Here is a 15,972-nt window from a genome sequence, read left to right as displayed (position 1 = left end):
AAAACCCTCACTAACACATTTTTATCTTACTAGTTTCATTCAAATACAAACACAGATATAAAAACAAGTTACAGTGACTTACTGTAAAGTTAATTGGGTGCAACAACTAGCAGCCAAATTTACAGTAACTCATCATAACGTGTTTTTACATCCATGTTTGTATTTGAATTAAGATATAACATATTGATCAATGAATATTTTTAAACTTTGGATAAAAAGGCTAGCTGTTTCTCACGCCATAGCCTATACTGTGTCGCTCTGCAGTTACACCTCCAAAACACTAGTTGGCGGCAGAGGTTTCTGTGAAGGGGGTCATCCCCATGTTTCCAGGGTTCTACTGTATGTTTCCTGGGTTCTATGTTCCCCACTTAACCCTGCAAAAAAGCTTCTATGTTCCCCGCTTACACAAAAAGATACATAGAACCTTTTTTGTGTAAGTGGGGAACATAGAAGCTTTTTTTGCAGGGTTAAGTGGGGAACATAGAACCCGGGAAACATAGAACCCTGGAAACATAGATACGCTCCCCTGTGAAGTGCTGTAAAGTTAAGTTAACACACATTAAACATGGCTTAATAGCAACAGTTTCAAACACAAGTAAACAAATTGGCTTCACTACAACTCGCAGCATTCACAGACAAAGCACTTGTCTTTATCTGGACACATTTTCCCCACAAATACAACATGCTAACGTTATTAGCACAAGCCTATGGCATTTTACATTGTATACATTAGCCTAGCAACTAGCGGACATTTCCTCTACTCATATGAAGCCAGGGACAACAGCAACCTTTAACAAAGGTAACGTTACAAATTTCGGTTCCATTGCAACTCACAAGGTTCACTGACAAAACAACTGTCTTATACTAAACACATTTTCCAAGCAAATACAGCATGCTAACGTTGTTAGCAGAAGCCTATGGCATTTTACATTGTATAAATTAGCCTAGCGACTAGCTGCAATTTCCTCTACTCATATGAAGCCAGGATAAATCACATGCAAGACTTAAAGTTATATTTTGTGGAGGCTTTATTGTGTTCACAATTTATTTTTTTTTATCTGTAAAAAATGTGAGCCTTAAATGAGCCATATGGTAACATTAAAAATAAGTCTAAATTAGCATTCAAAAATATGTTATGCCACAAGATGGCGCCTCTGCAGTGGGCTATTTAAAAGTATTTGGTACTTAGACATTGCAGCATTGGCGGTGAAAGCAAACAAATCTGAGCATGCACTGTTATACATTAATATTTGTATTTATTTATTTCCTCATTTATTAATACATAAATTTTACTCATGTACCATGCCCATTTATTTATTTATTTACTCAGCCAATTTTGGGCACAGATACTACTTCACTAGTGCTGATTTTTTTTTTTTTTTTTAAAGGAATAAATAAAATAAAATAAAATAAAAATTAAATAACCAGATCCAGATTTGGATCCCCTACATCCTCAAAATTATAGACCTATCCAAGAATTAATTGTGTTGACACTTCAAAATATTCAGATAACAGTATTATTTTTCACCTGAGACTATAAAAAACTGAAAATTATGTTCTAAAAATTATTTGTGTATTTGAGAGACATTTACATTGTTTATTTTTCAAACTTAGATCATTTGTATTCACTTGTAAATGTATACCAAGAAAAAAAGATAAGATACACTTTATATGCTCATACCCTGATTCTCTAACTGAGCTTTTAGTTGAAGACCATAAATATGTATGATACATGTTGTAGAAATGTCTGGGGGCCATCATGGAGGGTGTGAAACCAGACCACATGCCAGACCAACTGATGTTACCCAGGAATGTTCTTATCATGTTCTTATGATAACAGCTTTCCATCCTCCATCCATCCACAGACGTACACTGCATTTGTGGTGAAGGGAAGTGAGTGCAAAGAAGAAGAGCATAGAAAAAACAAGTGAGTTGGTAGGTGAAGGGTTCGTGGACACGGCTTGCCTCATCCTCAGCGTGATCAGCGAACCCCCGGCTCAGGAAATGACAGATAACTGCTGCCACCTCCTCCCTCCTCCTCCTTCAGTGTGCACTTCCCCTTTAAAGTATCTGAGAGGAACAGCCTTACACTGCTCGCTCTGTCTCTCTCCTAGTTTGTGGTGAGGCTGCTGTGGCTGAAAGGATCTTAAAGGATAAAGAAGAAGCTCCTGTTTATGGCTGAGGCTGCACCTCCTGTTCGTGGATGTGACATGCAGGGGAACAGGCCTGAAGTTATCAGGAGAGTGATAAGAAGCTGTGTTTTATTTGCATTTCCTTTGCCAAAGGATACATGAGCAGGCTGTTCATCCTGAAAAGGTAAAACACTTAGTTTTGTTGCTTCTTGTCTAAAAAAAGTTGATATTTTGCATCATATTTTGTTTGAAGTCCTCCTTTAATGAGAATAAAACTCTGGAAAATGGTTTTAAATCACATTTCAGGGGGGAAAAAAACATAAATTTACAGATAAATCCAACATAACCAGGCAGAAAACACAAACAAAATAGCATTAAAGACATATTGTTGAAAAGAAAATCTATTTGCTAAATTGTAACAGGACTCTGATACCATAAAATTTCCTTCATTGAGCTTGCTTGTAAATCGTACATAATATATGTGGACAATGGAAATACTGGCATGCTGCAATATTTATTTTTAACATCATAGTATATAGTGTCCGCCTTTCCACAGTTGCAAGTAATACTAGATAACCAGAAATAATAAAGTGTAATCACAAAGCATATAGACATAAAACTGTTATATATATGTGTGGTTTAAGTGTATTGTGTGAATTTGCCCTGACCATAAACTGACTTGTTCATAAAGACAGACTTGTAAAATGATCTCCAGGAAATGTATGGTCTAAAATATAATAGGTACAAAGCGGGATGTAACTCCAGACTCTCAGCTGATGAATTACTGAATGACAGCAGCAGTTTCACGTCCACTAACACATGCTCTTATCTCAGCTGTTAGCTAACAAAGGGGTTGAATTTGTTTCAGGGATGGCAGAATGGAACTGCGCTATATAATATAAGTGAATATAAATATGATTTTTTTTTTTCTCAATAAGGAGGGTTTATCTTGTTATTCCCAGTGATAGTTGTTTGCAGTGGCGACCCCAAGAAGGGACCAGGGGGGCCACGGCCACCATGATAACCTAGCATAAATAATCATTGGGACCGACGTTACTGTCTTTAAAGGCCAAAACACACCGGCAGTAAATGCTGAGCTTTAAAAAAAATACACCCCTATTATTTTATCACTGTACAACCTCACACCGGTGGTGGCTAGACACACATCAGCGCTCCTGGGTGCACCACCCCGCAGCACTGTCCTGTTTCCAGCCTCGTCACCCCAGGAATTAAATGCATTTTCCCCCCACTCACTTGTACGTACCAGCTCCCGTAGCAGCTCTTCTCTGCTCCTGTGGCAGCTCGACTCCTCCCCTCACCATGGATATATAGAGAGAACTCTGCTGCTGTTGCTGTTTCTTGTGTGACAAAGACTGGATGATGAGAGACTTGTTGTTGAGGTCGAGAAATATCCCGAGCTAAACGACCCACGGTTCTGTCATTATAAAGACAACGGCCAAAAAGATATTGCCTTTAATAAGGGACTCTCCACTCTGTGATCTTAAGCTAACACAGAGGTACAGATGTTTCAGTAAAAGCAGGAGTATTTTTGTGCGGTTGTCTGTTAACAAGCTGCAGTGCGACATGTCCAGTGTATGCTAGGGGCAGCGCTTAACACGTGACACATGATGCACCGTACCATTTTTTTGCTTTAGAGGCGGTTTAATTGGTGCGCTTATTGTTTTTTAACTACCTCAAAGGCTGACAAACCAATGCATCCATTGGCACCAACCATGTGGGCTTAGTTTGTCAGAAAAGGGATTAAATAATCCTCCAAAGTTAGGCTAAATGTTAGCGAGGGAACAACTGGCATGGCCATTTTCAAAAGGATACCTTGAACTCTCACCTCAGGATATTTGAATGAAAATGGGTTGTATGGGTACCCATGAGTCTCCCCTAAACTTGAAGTCACCTGTTGCCAGTAAATATTTCGTTCCTTATAATCAATGTACTCTGTCCAGGGTGTACCCCGCCTCTCGCCCAACATCACCTGGGATAGGTGAACTACTGACATAGTTTTCAACAAGCCTGTTTACTTCAATAGTGTATTCAAATTCCTGATATTCAGTTACGGCTTTTGGTTTTGATGTGCCACCCCAGGAGTTTAAGTGATGCTTCACAATGCGTGATTTTTGCTGAATGTCAAGCTGTGAAGTTGTAGCATTTATTCAGTTAAATTGACTTTAAAGAGGTTCCCATAACTGTATCTTCTTGAATATCTGGAGTATAGCTCACAGTTTAGCGTTTTCCTCTCTTGCTGGTTTGATTCTACAATCCATCTCTGATAATCCACTCTACTCCACAGCCTGCTACCTTTTCTATTAAATCTCATTTTTCATCTTCAGTAAATTGCATTTCCTCTGCAAGTTCCTTCGAGTCTGTTAAAGCTTTTGGAGCAACAACAACAAACTACATTTTCACAAAAAAGATTAGCAAGAACTCTCAATTTACTTGATGTGATACATGAAACCAAACCACACAACGGTTTCATCTTAAGGTTCATTTTTCCTTACTTTTATGTACCTAGATAGACAGGGTCATTTTAAACATTGTAACCATCATTGCCCTCATACTTCCCATGCGTCCTTTATGTTGGCATAGATACACCCACTAGATGACACAAGAGGGCAGAGTGGATGGACAGTTCTTTCCACTGTATTACCAGTAGGGTCATGTCTTGCTTTACCTACGCTACACTGCCGCCACAACTTTCGGTTGTACTGCTCCATTTCCTCTGTAAGATTTCAGAAAACGTGCACAAATATGGACGAAATAAATGCAAGGTTTCGTTAGTGTTTGTATGCATGTCTAAGGTTGAGCATAAATGAGCCCTTACCCACTAGCTTTTGTGGCCTCGGCAGCTACTTTAACAATGTTTCTCTTTCCCCGCAGCTGTACCTTGACGGGAGTGGGGCCAAGCTGCAAAGGGGAGGAAGTCGGCAGATTTCACACATGATGGACTGCAACGACTCCCATGCTCTGCTCTCTGGGGAGCACCTCATCTATGCCATCACCATACCGCTGTCAACTTCCATCATCCTGGCCAACCTTGTCATCATCTTAGGCATCGCCTGGAACCGCCAGCTCCACAACACGACCAACTACTTCTTCCTCAGCCTGTTAGTGGCAGATCTGTGCACAGGCGTGGCGCTGCCTTTTATCCCTTTAATGGGCCTGAACCGGGAGTTGAGTTTTAGCTCCTGCTTGGTGGCTCACGTGTTCCCAAACTTCCTCTTCCTGGCGTTCCTCTTCAACCTGGTAATGGTCCACTATGAGCGCTACATTTGCATCGTTGATCCCCTGCATTACAATAACCTGTGGATGCATCGCAGCTTTCCTCTGGCACTGCTTGTGGTTTGGGCGCCACCACTTCTGTACGCATCTCTACCTGCTTTTGGGTGGAATAACTGGACAGGGCCAGATTGGAACGGCTGTTGTGCAAGTAGCCAAAATATAACGTCACTTTCAAACTGTTTCACAAACAAAACCACGTGCTGCTCGTACAGGCGAGTATTCCCCAATGCTTTTATCTACTTGGAGGTGTATGGACTCGTCTTACCTGCTATTCTTACCATCGCTGGCATGACTGGCCATGTTTTATGGATCACCCGAGGCCAGCTGAAGGACATTTGTCGCCTCCATCGCTCAGTGGAGCGGGGAAGCCAGGCCTCGGACCGAGAGCAGAGGCTGAACCTGCGGTACACTCGATGCGTGGTGGCAGTGTCGTTTACATTTCTCGCATGCTGGGTACCCTATCTCATTTACATGCACGTCTGCGTGGCGTTCTTGATGACGGACACCAAGTGGAGCTCCACCACTCATATTATACTGTCGTGCACTGGTATTGGAAGCATGGCAGTGGTGCCGCTGGTGCTTGGACTAGCCAACAGGCAGTATACAGAACCTGCATACAAACTGCTCCAGAAACTAAGAGACAGATGGAGCCGAAGGACGCAGGGATCAGAGGAGGTGGCAGTCTGATAAAATACTGAAAAATAGGAATATTTATGAAGATGAATCTGGAAGAAATGATGGTGGTTGATACCCGAGGTAACCTATATTATGGAAGATTATAAGGGCCAGGCATAAGGGGAAGAAAAGGGGGAGGAAGATTTTTGGTCAAAATGTCAAGAACAAAGTCCAAATGTTGAGAATAAAGTTAAATCTCCAGTATTGGTGCCATGTAAAACACAAATAGATCAGGGGAGGAAGTATTTTTTATTTTTTCATTTTTTTTGCATTTCGAGAAAAGTTGAAATCTTGAGAAGAAACCCAGCTGGTACCGGATGCTGATATGACATCAGAAAATCAGGTTGATGATATTTTAAATGTCTAATAAATTTCACGTTGTGTGCACGTTAACATTATGACGTTTTGCTAACTTTGGGTTTCGTTCTCCATACCTTACACCTTATGCTGTTATTCTGCATCAAGATGACGTTGGCATGAGACACTGGGTTTTGGTAACTCACCAACACGTCTTAAAACCAACAAAATATCAACATCATCTGTCGTCAGTATTCTACTTTAAATTTATGTTGGTATTAGACATTGTCCTGACATTGAATTTTGGTCATCCAGCGTCACAACTTAAATTCAACCATTGGTGTCTGACACCACAAGTCACTGCCCAAGCACCTGATTTCGACAACTTCAGAGTGAGACCGATCCTGTTTTGCCTGCAGGTGTAGCCAGCAATACCCTGCAGCTGTCCATTACCATCTATGTAAGTTTGCATGAATGCAGCCACCTCTTCCAAGTTTGTTTGGTTTCTCCTGATCAAACACAGTGCTCTCTTCAAAGTCCTAATATTTATTAGCACGCTGTGTTCATGCGCTGAAGGAAAAATAATATCCTTCTTTTTAAAGCCAATTCTGAAGTTCAGCAAATCATCAAGGCATTTCATGGAGGCAGTCATATGCACTAACAGTAGTGGTCGATTTATTCTCAAAAGTTCGACTTTAATCTTGAAATGAAAAGTTAATAGTCATTTTGACGATTCTCAAAATGGTACTTTTACTTTATTCTAAATATGACAACTTTATTCTTGATATTTTGACTTTCATCCCAGTGCAAAACAAAAAAAACCTTCCTCCTCTCCTCCTTTTTCCCTTAGCCCTAATAATCTTCCGTAGTCCACTAGTCAAGGCCTGCGGGAGGAAATTATTTATCAATGATCTGAACACACAAAGCCACTTTCTGTTTTACCACCATTACACTGGGTTATGAAATATGATTTCTGTCTTTGGCTCCCCATTTCTGATGGTTTTCCATTATACTTTCAGAGTTGTGTCAGGAGATGTAATTGAAAAGATGAAGAAAAGGTAGTTCATGTTTTCAGGACAACATTTATCATTGTCTCAAAGACGACTATAACACCATTTGAGCAACATGCTCACGCTGCCAACGTGCTAGTGTTTAGCAGGTATAATAATGCCTGAAATGTAAATTCTCAGTATGATAACATGATGAAGTTAGATTAAATAAAACTACCCTTGTGTCAGTGTTGTACATCTTAAAAATTAAGCTCAAAGACATCATAATTTCTCTTTGTGCTGCCTGCTCTGGTTAACCAGTGCTAAGACTTTCTCCATCTGTCACCCACCTGCCTGCAGTGTTTACTTCTACTTCCCTCACTAGTGTTTATCTATATACTGGTATGCAGGCTGAAGAGGGGAGAAGGATGCATTCACAGTCCCTAATTCATCTACAAGACATGAGGAAATAGAGCTTCAGGAAGGATATGCAGGAAAGAAACATGAGGTGAAAACCGTGTGTGCAAGTTGGAATGAGTTAGCTGCCATATTTAGATAAACTGTTACAGGAAGGTTAAATACTATAAAATAAGACTTCAGAGATACCTGTATTTAATAAAGACTAAAGGTTTTGTTGTAAAGATCCACCCAAGGGAAATTGGATTTTTATTTGAGACTTGATCAAACACAGACTGTGTGTCATGCTATTTGTGTCCCCAGTCAAAGTGTGGTTTTAAAGGTACACAGACAGTATGTGGGCGGAAAAGCTGAAGAGGAAAAGCAGACTTTAATCAAATTAAAGAGCAAACAATGTCTGAACTGTTATGGGACATTAGGAGGGATGGGATTTCATCATGGGGTCAAGGTACATCATCTGTATGTCTTTTGTATGTGTTGCTTTGCTAAGCCATGTTCCAGTATGTTTTCCACATTGGTTTGTACGTATACTCCTAATGACTGTCTGCCATCTGTGTCGAGTGGAAAGAAAAACATTTGTCCGAATTGTGTCTGGATTCTAAAAGCAATAGTTTAACATTTTGAGAAGAAGCACATTTGCTTTATTTATGATGGTGAAATGAGAAGACTGATACCACTCTCATGTCTCTATATTCGCTTTGCTTAGCTCTGCTCAAATGTAACAAAATCTGCCAACCAGCACCTCCAGAGCTTATTAATTAACAGGTTGTTTAATTCTTAAAAAAAAGTGTAAAAATGTCAGTTTGCCTTTTTATAAGAAATACCGTGTCAACAGGGTCAGCATATCCTCATACAATAGTCTGAATGATATCCTACGAAAATGCACACACGGCAGTTTGTATGATATCCTACAAAATAGCCCCCCCCACAAATGACATTATATCCTTAATGTAAAGTTACATACTTAACGTGAAGTTATGGAGGTTAGGTTCAGGCAAGTAAAGCTACTGAGGTTAGATGTTCACATGATCTAAACACCAGTCTCCAGGGGAAAGTCCTGTGTTTTGTGACCCATCCACCACCCCTACCTGCCTCCTAAACACCTCAGACCTCTTCCTTCTTTACGTCTGTCAGCATCATGTGATCGCAGCCTTCCCAAATTCATGGATTATGCACAAATTACTAGCTTATTGTTATGTTGCATATGTGCAAATTGTGGTGCATTACTTTTGTGGGATGACAACAGCTTGATAAGAAACCTCTGGACAGAGTCAGCTAGCTGTTTCGCCTTTCGACTTGACTTTGACTTCATGACTTGAGACTTGACTTAGACTTGAGACAGATCACTCAAAAGGACTTTTTTTACTTAAATATTTGTATTTTTCAAGATAAACATGCCATGACCTGTCAGGCCACCTAAATCCATGTTTATTTGTCATCCCTGTATTTCCTGTTTTATTTTGGTAGCCATTGTCTTGTCTTGTTTCAGATCCCACGTCCTGTCAAATTTTCCTCCTTTGTGATTGCTTGCCCCGCCCTAATGTGTTTCACCTGTGTCTCAGTGTGTTTCACCTGTGTCTCATTGTCTCCTTTGTCATCAGGCTAATGCACAAGGTATTATGGAAGTGGCTAGTCCAAAAAATGATAAAAGTTGGGTTCAAGAATAACGTTATTGGTGACTGTAGTAAGAAGAGAACAGGGGTATGCAAAAATCTGCAGCCCAAAAATTAGACATGACCATCATGACATTTAATTTCATTTGTCATTACAAAAACAACAACAACAAAAAAAAGTGTGAGAATCTGTCTTTTTAGTTTATTTATTAGCTCACCTAAAAGCTAACATTTGACCATATCATCAGAATTTCAAGTGACTTAACTTGTCTTGACTTACTTAAAAAGACTCTACTTGCTTGATTCACACCAAAGTAACCTGAGACCTGCTTGTGGCTTGCAAATGTGTGACTTACTCCCACCTCTACTTTACAGGTTTTAGGCTAAGCTAAGCTAACTATGTCCTCGCTCCAGCTACATATTTACAACATATCGACACAACCACCGATACGATAGATATGATGGTGGCATCAGTCTTTTTACCTAACTATTGGCAAAATAGACAATAAGCATATCCCAAAAATGTCTTTAAGTAACTATTTGTGTGTTTGTGTGAAAGAAAGAGAGCAGACATTTTTCACGACGCTTTATTTATTAATTCCATTGTAAACACTTGTCACTTAAACAGTAAAGTCTGTTGTGCCTTCTGATTTCCTTTATTTTGATATTTGAGGCACAAGGTTGCAGATACATGTGAAGGAAGGAGAACAATTCCAAAGTAGTTTGAAAACCTACAGTATTTCGAGCGTGCAGTTTTGCCCCAGATCCATGTTTGCTTCCTGTTAATGTGACCTAATTGTAGGAAACATTATCTTTGTTAACATCCTTCCTGATATTAACAAGATGTGGCCCAACAGAACAGAAACACTCCTTTAACCACCTACACAATGCCACAAGTTTCTTATTTTATTTTTTACATCCTTAAGAAACCTTTACACCGTTACAGACCCCGCCACAAAAAGTATGAAAGAAACAACTGCACGAAAGCTGCAAAAATACACCGATTGTACCAGGAACACACGTCTTTGCAATTGCAAACAAAGATAAGATGCTTGTCATAAACAAAATGTCTCCAACTTCAAGCACACATTCTAGGAAAAACGTTCAGCCTGCCAAGAAGCTATTGTTAGACTGTACGAGAGAGCACATAAAAAGAAGCATGATGATTATTACATTTAAAAACACTTTTCTCTAAGAGTTAAATTTCACTTAATTTGAGCTTTGTAAATTCACATTTCGCGGATATACTGTAATGCTGCAGGCGGAGGGGTGATGGAGAGTGCCGGTCAGCCTTCAGTGTAATGGGAGCTTTCGGACACGACTCTGCCTTCCTCCACCTCCACCCGGATCAGCAGGCGCTTCTTGGAGGCGGGGTAAGCTGCTGGGAACATGGTGGGTTCTGGTCCTCGTGGCTTCTCTGGCAGGTGTTGCTTCGATGGCAGGTGAACGTCTGCGTGCAAGTAAGGACTTGGATTGGTTGGTTTGTTTTTAGATATCTGAGCGAAAGAGAGGTTTGATTTTAGTGGGACACAAATAATGAATCAGTCATGAGAATGCTGAAATGTGTGAAATGGATGCAGAGTTTGTTTTTGTTACTGTGTCCATTTTAAAGCATATTTCATATATTATAATTATATTAAATTTAATACTTGTGGTCCCCTTAACCTTCTTTGTTTACCGCAGTTAGTAATTTCCTTCATTTCCCAGAATTCCTTACAGCAACATCTTGACAGGGAAGATTTAAGCCAGGTGGTACAAGTCCAAAGTGGGCAAGCTGCTACTTTATGTACATTTGCTGCATTGCATTCTGGTATATTGAGGGCTTTATTGGTGTACAGACATTAGTGTATTAGTCAGTGCTGAACCTAGCACATTTGGTGCCCTAGGCAAATGTGTTCCCCCCAAATATTATCATTTATATTTATTGTATTTATTACACAGTAGATATCATTTGTTCTTTCAACATCAGGTCATATTGTTAATGTGCTAAATGACAAACTAGCATCTTAAAACCATCCTGTCGGTCTTCTTTTGAATGACAAATCCGTCTGCTGCGATGGAGAGTTATTTCTTCTCATGCAGGCATGGAACTTAGATGCTAACTAGACGTTTGTGATTTCTGCAAGTGCAACTTTTTGGCCGAGACACAGGCAATGCAACAGTCAGCCTTCGTCACCACTTGTTTTGTCTGTATGATGTGTCTGGGCCTTAAGGCAACATCAGGCTTGATCTTAACATTGCTTTAACATTGTAAAAAAAATTGTGCACCAGCAAGTTGCTGGAAATCTTTGAAATTAACAGAAATTACAACTCAAGTGTAAAGCTTTTAAAAGCAGCACACGTGTAATTAGGTGTATAGAACTGAACTGAATTGATTGGCCTCACTGTCACCGACCCATTCCTGCTATTTGAGTCAGTATTGGCCTGATATGTGATATCAGTATTAGATCAGTGCATCATGTTTGTCTAGAATCCATGTAAAAAAGTAAAAATCACCACAAAGTAACCAAATGAACCAAGAAAGACCATTTTAGTAGATTTTTTTTAGGGTTTTGGAGCTGCTGATTTCAGAAATTTGAGAGAAAGTGTCAGAACGGTTCTCACCTGCATTGCGCATGAGGTAGTTCATTCTTCACAGAGATGGAGAAATAGAGACAGTTGTTAGTGCAAGCATTAATCCATCACGGTGTATTTTATCAAACAGCAACATGAGTCAGTGCACTGATACATACTGATGTCTCGCACTGCTGACATACCTCTGCTCCTCGCCCTCCAGCAGCTTGCGGTAGGTGGCGATCTCAATGTCCAGGGCCAGCTTGAGGTTCATCAGCTCTTGGTGTTCACGGATTTGTCCAGCCAAGTCCTGCTTGGCTCGCCTCAAGGCTTCCTCCAGCTGGGCGATGTCCGCCCGGGCCTTCATCACATTATTGTCACCTTCTGTCCTCATGTCATTGATGTCCTTCTTCAGGGCCTCTTCCTAACATAAAAACAGAGTGACGGAAAACATCAGAGACCAGTTAGAAGTGTGTGCCTATGCCTTAACTCTAGAAGTGTTTATGTGTGATCACAACCTTCCTTGCGAGAGCCTCCAGGTCCCCATTGAGCCTCTGAATGTGGCGAACCATGTCTGAGATCTCCCTCCTTAATTCACGCACTTCCTGCTCACACTGTCCTGCACTGAAGACCATGGCATCCATCTAAGCAGGGACAGACAGCACATTGGTCACTTGGTAACTGTAGAGCTGGTCTTAAGAACACAGTTTTATTGTGTAGAATCTTAGTTTTTCTCACCTTTTTCTGGTTCCACTGCTCGGCTTCCTCCCTGCTGCGGGCGGCAATGTTGGCGTACTGATTCCTGACACTCGCGATGATCTCGTCCATGTCCAGAGACCGTTTGCTGTTGTCACGTAAGACCACTGTCTCGTTTTGGACTTGTGACTCCAGCTCCTTGATCTCCTGCAGGGGACAGACATTGGTACAACAGAGTCAGAGGGGGGAAAAATTCACATATTTGATGTTATATTTCCCCTCCAGGCCAAATATACCGTGGCCCTGGGAGTCAAAATTTGACATTTGACAAAAACAACACAACAATGTTGTAGTGTTTTGTGAAATGTCAGTGTTTTGTGAAATGTTGCTGTGTTTTGTGAAATGTGAAAATAAAATAAAATAAACCCCATCATTACCTCATCATAGCCAACCCTGAGGAAGTCCAGTTTTCCCATCAGGTCCTCAAGCTCCAGAGCCTGATCAACTAGCGCCAAGTGACCTTCATCTACATCCTGGTACACGCATACATGGATGCCAGTTAAGAAATTGCTTTCAGAATATCAACACATAATATGTTTCTGAATGGTTGAATAAATAAGCACCAGAAAAAGCTTACAATACCTTTTTCTTGACAATAAATTCATTCTCCAAGTCAGCTTTTTTCAAAAACTCATCCTCATATCTGAAACAAAGAGAAAATAAAGGGTGAAACATTTGTGCCAATGATATTATTGACACAGTTTTGAGTCCTCTGGGAGTATACTGTGTTTGTGACTGTGGAAAACAGAGAAATTCTTTCCATAAGGACCAATGGACATATTGAAGTTTGGTGTGTTTAAACCCTGCTGACCTTTTCTTGGTGTCCTCCACCTCCTCCTGGCTTTTGTGTAGCTCAGCTTTCAGCTTTTCTTGGTCACGGAGCAAGGCCTCAATCTGATGCTCCAACTCGTCCTCCACATGCTTAACAATGTCGTCAATTTTCCCCTCGTAGTCCTCCTGCTCCTTGAGGATCTTCAGCTTGGTGTCGAGCTTTTTGTTCTCATCCTCCAGGTTTTTCACCTGAAACAGAGACAGACAAAGTGGTGGACATGGTGAGAAGAACAGGAGGAAAGAACATAGACAGCAGAAACAAAACATACATGTTGCGATGAAGTAAATGCTGAGGCATGCTAAATCTGAGGAATGCCAGGTCTAAGTATATACTGTACACAGGCTATTATTATGTGGTTCATGTTAATAATGACAGGTGAGGTGATTTTTTTGCACACTCCAAATAGCCTATGTATGGGTAGCTCCACCTGCTGGTAAAAGAGAAAAATGTGTTTTTAGTGGAACTGAGTAGTTTAGAAATGTATGTAATTTTAGAGTAATTTTTTAAAAAGAATTTCTAAGTAATTGAACATATAAGGGAAATTGATCCAAAGACCTTGTGCTAACAGTCAGTCTGTAGTTATCTGTTATTTATTACTATTGTTTTTCTTTGTGTTGTTTTCTCACTTGTTCTTGTTTGTAATAAATACAATGAATATATTAAAAAAAAAATTCTTCTCTTGGGGTGCCAGAAGAAGCTTACCCGGGGTGCTAAATGTGCTAAGTCAAGCAATGATATTAGCATCAGGTAAGGGAATATTTTAGTAGATTTAGGGGGATGTAGCAAGTCAAGGCCAAAATCACTTCGTATTATAAAGCTTCAAACTGTTATGAAGGTGTTGTTTAAATACTTTGAGCAATAAAATACTCTACAACACATCTTCTTTATAAAGTCCCTGTTGTTTCCACATTACGACTTAAAGCTCTCGAGCACAGCAAAGTCGGAAGAATGACTTCCGAACTAGGGAACTACGACAGTCCGAAGAGCACGTGAATGCAACATACGTTGCACTTGGCTCCAGTGCGCATGCTCAAAGCTAATTGCCTGTTGGAGCAGTTAGTATTTATTTTAAAGACTGGAGTTTACATAATCTTCTACAATACAAATTGTAAAGTTTATCTTTTGAAGAAAAACTTGATAAAACAAATCGGTGCCCACCAGCCGTGGGATATTGTTAAAACCAAACCTTTGGTAAAAAAAAAACAAAAACAAAAAAACCAATCAAATTTAACGTAAAGTAGTATTTCCGTGACAAAATGGCTGACTGCTAACTGCTAGCTTGTCAGAGAAGACGTTTTTTTTCTTGCTTCGTGAGTGTTAATATTCGGAGGGGTGTCACCTCGTCAAGAACAGGTTTTCAGGATGTTAAGCATCTTTCTGAGAGGGTAAACAAACATGAGAGCAGCAGGAAGAGACTATTCGAACTGTAAACAACAACAGGTGTGTGTACCCGGTCCTATTATCACCTGTGTTGAAGTGTGTGAGAAATGTTAAAAAGCAGGTGTAATTGTTACTGTGTAATTTTCTGGTTTTACGTGTTGTTGCTTCACCATTTTATTTTCCACATAAAAACACCACCATGTAAAGGCCTATCTGCTTGAGTGACAGGTTAATGACCCACAGAGCCAAGACTTGAAGTTATCTAATTATCCACAAGATGGCGTCCTACATTTACCTCCAACAGTATTTACATGAAGTGTGCGGTAAAGGCAAGGAGACACTTTTCATGCCCTCAGGTCACTGAATTAATTACTAAATCATCCTCCCGGATTGGAAACATGTTTTAAGAATATTATATCCTCTATTAAAACCTGTTTTTTTTGGGGGGGGGGGGGGGGTTTGTTTTTTTAACCGTTAGCATACTGTAGGCTATTAAATTGTGCATAAGTTCAAATGAGTGTATGAAAAATAAATGGATACAAATACAAACACAAGAAAATGAGTGATACATTGGAAAAAATAATAAAAATGCATATTCAATTATATTAAGTAGAATATTTGTAGAATCATAGAGTTGTTTTGTTTTATTTTATTTAAAATAAATGTTTTTTTATTAAAAAAAATAAAATAATAATAAAAATAAAAAAATATATATTTTAAAAATGTACAAACCTTGTCGATCAGCCTGACAAACTTGTCGTTGAGTCCGACCATGTCGTCCTTCTCCCTGGATTTGCCCGACGGGTCGATGTTGTTGGTCGGGTAGCTTCTCACCGGTCCCGTGCTGCCGGGGGAGTAAGACTGGCTGCTGTAATCTCTCGGTTTGGACATATTGAGCTTGTAACAGCGAGATCAAACCCAGACACTGAACAGGTGAGCAGTGAAGGCACCTTCAGCCCTCCGGATCACCTGCTTTTAAGGTGGGCAAGGACCACCCATCACCTGCCCAAAACTCTGCATCCATCCAATCAAGA

The 15,972-nt window shown here is 40.0% G+C and overlaps 2 protein-coding genes across 3 annotated transcripts; one reads left to right on the top strand and one right to left on the bottom strand.

Moving 5' to 3' along the window:
• The first annotated feature begins 2,004 nt into the window (after positions 1-2,004).
• On the top strand, positions 2,005-8,985 carry gpbar1 (G protein-coupled bile acid receptor 1). The gene is made up of 2 exons (XM_050063440.1): positions 2,005-2,316; positions 5,025-8,985. Exon 2 carries the CDS (start codon positions 5,085-5,087, stop codon positions 6,111-6,113), a length of 1,029 nt encoding a protein of 342 aa, XP_049919397.1. The 5' UTR covers positions 2,005-2,316; positions 5,025-5,084; the 3' UTR covers positions 6,114-8,985.
• Positions 8,986-10,003: 1,018 nt separating this feature from the next.
• On the bottom strand, positions 10,004-15,883 carry LOC126401891 (keratin, type II cytoskeletal 8-like). 2 transcript variants are annotated; one of them, XM_050063442.1, is made up of 9 exons: positions 15,671-15,883; positions 13,538-13,746; positions 13,309-13,369; positions 13,104-13,199; positions 12,709-12,873; positions 12,489-12,614; positions 12,174-12,394; positions 12,022-12,047; positions 10,004-10,867 (listed from the first exon to the last, which is right to left on the bottom strand). In XM_050063442.1, the coding sequence occupies exons 1-9, from the start codon at positions 15,827-15,829 to the stop codon at positions 10,704-10,706; spliced, it is 1,227 nt and encodes a 408-aa protein (XP_049919399.1). In that variant the 5' UTR covers positions 15,830-15,883; the 3' UTR covers positions 10,004-10,703. The 2 variants fall into 2 exon arrangements, with proteins under 2 accessions (XP_049919399.1, XP_049919400.1); XM_050063443.1 differs by having other exon boundaries at positions 10,730-10,913.
• Between the last annotated feature and the right edge of the window lie 89 nt (positions 15,884-15,972).

This window comes from Epinephelus moara, chromosome 15, assembly GCF_006386435.1.
Source record: "Epinephelus moara isolate mb chromosome 15, YSFRI_EMoa_1.0, whole genome shotgun sequence".
Classification (NCBI taxonomy): domain Eukaryota; kingdom Metazoa; phylum Chordata; class Actinopteri; order Perciformes; family Serranidae; genus Epinephelus; species Epinephelus moara.
This window is presented reverse-complemented; position numbering and strand designations above follow the sequence as displayed.

What these genes read in the sequence shown, in the direction of transcription:
- gpbar1 (XM_050063440.1), top strand. Translation starts at nt 5,085, where the DNA reads ATGATGGACTGCAACGACTCCCATGCTCTGCTCTCTGGGGAGCACCTC.
- LOC126401891 (XM_050063442.1), bottom strand. Translation starts at nt 15,829, where the DNA reads ATGTCCAAACCGAGAGATTACAGCAGCCAGTCTTACTCCCCCGGCAGC. An exon ending in GTGGAGGACACCAAGAAAAG is followed by an intron (nt 13,370 to 13,537) that starts GTCAGCAGGGTT and finishes TCTTTGTTTCAG; the next exon opens with ATATGAGGATGAGTTTTTGA. An exon ending in AGCAGTGGAACCAGAAAAAG is followed by an intron (nt 12,615 to 12,708) that starts GTGAGAAAAACT and finishes GTCCCTGCTTAG; the next exon opens with ATGGATGCCATGGTCTTCAG.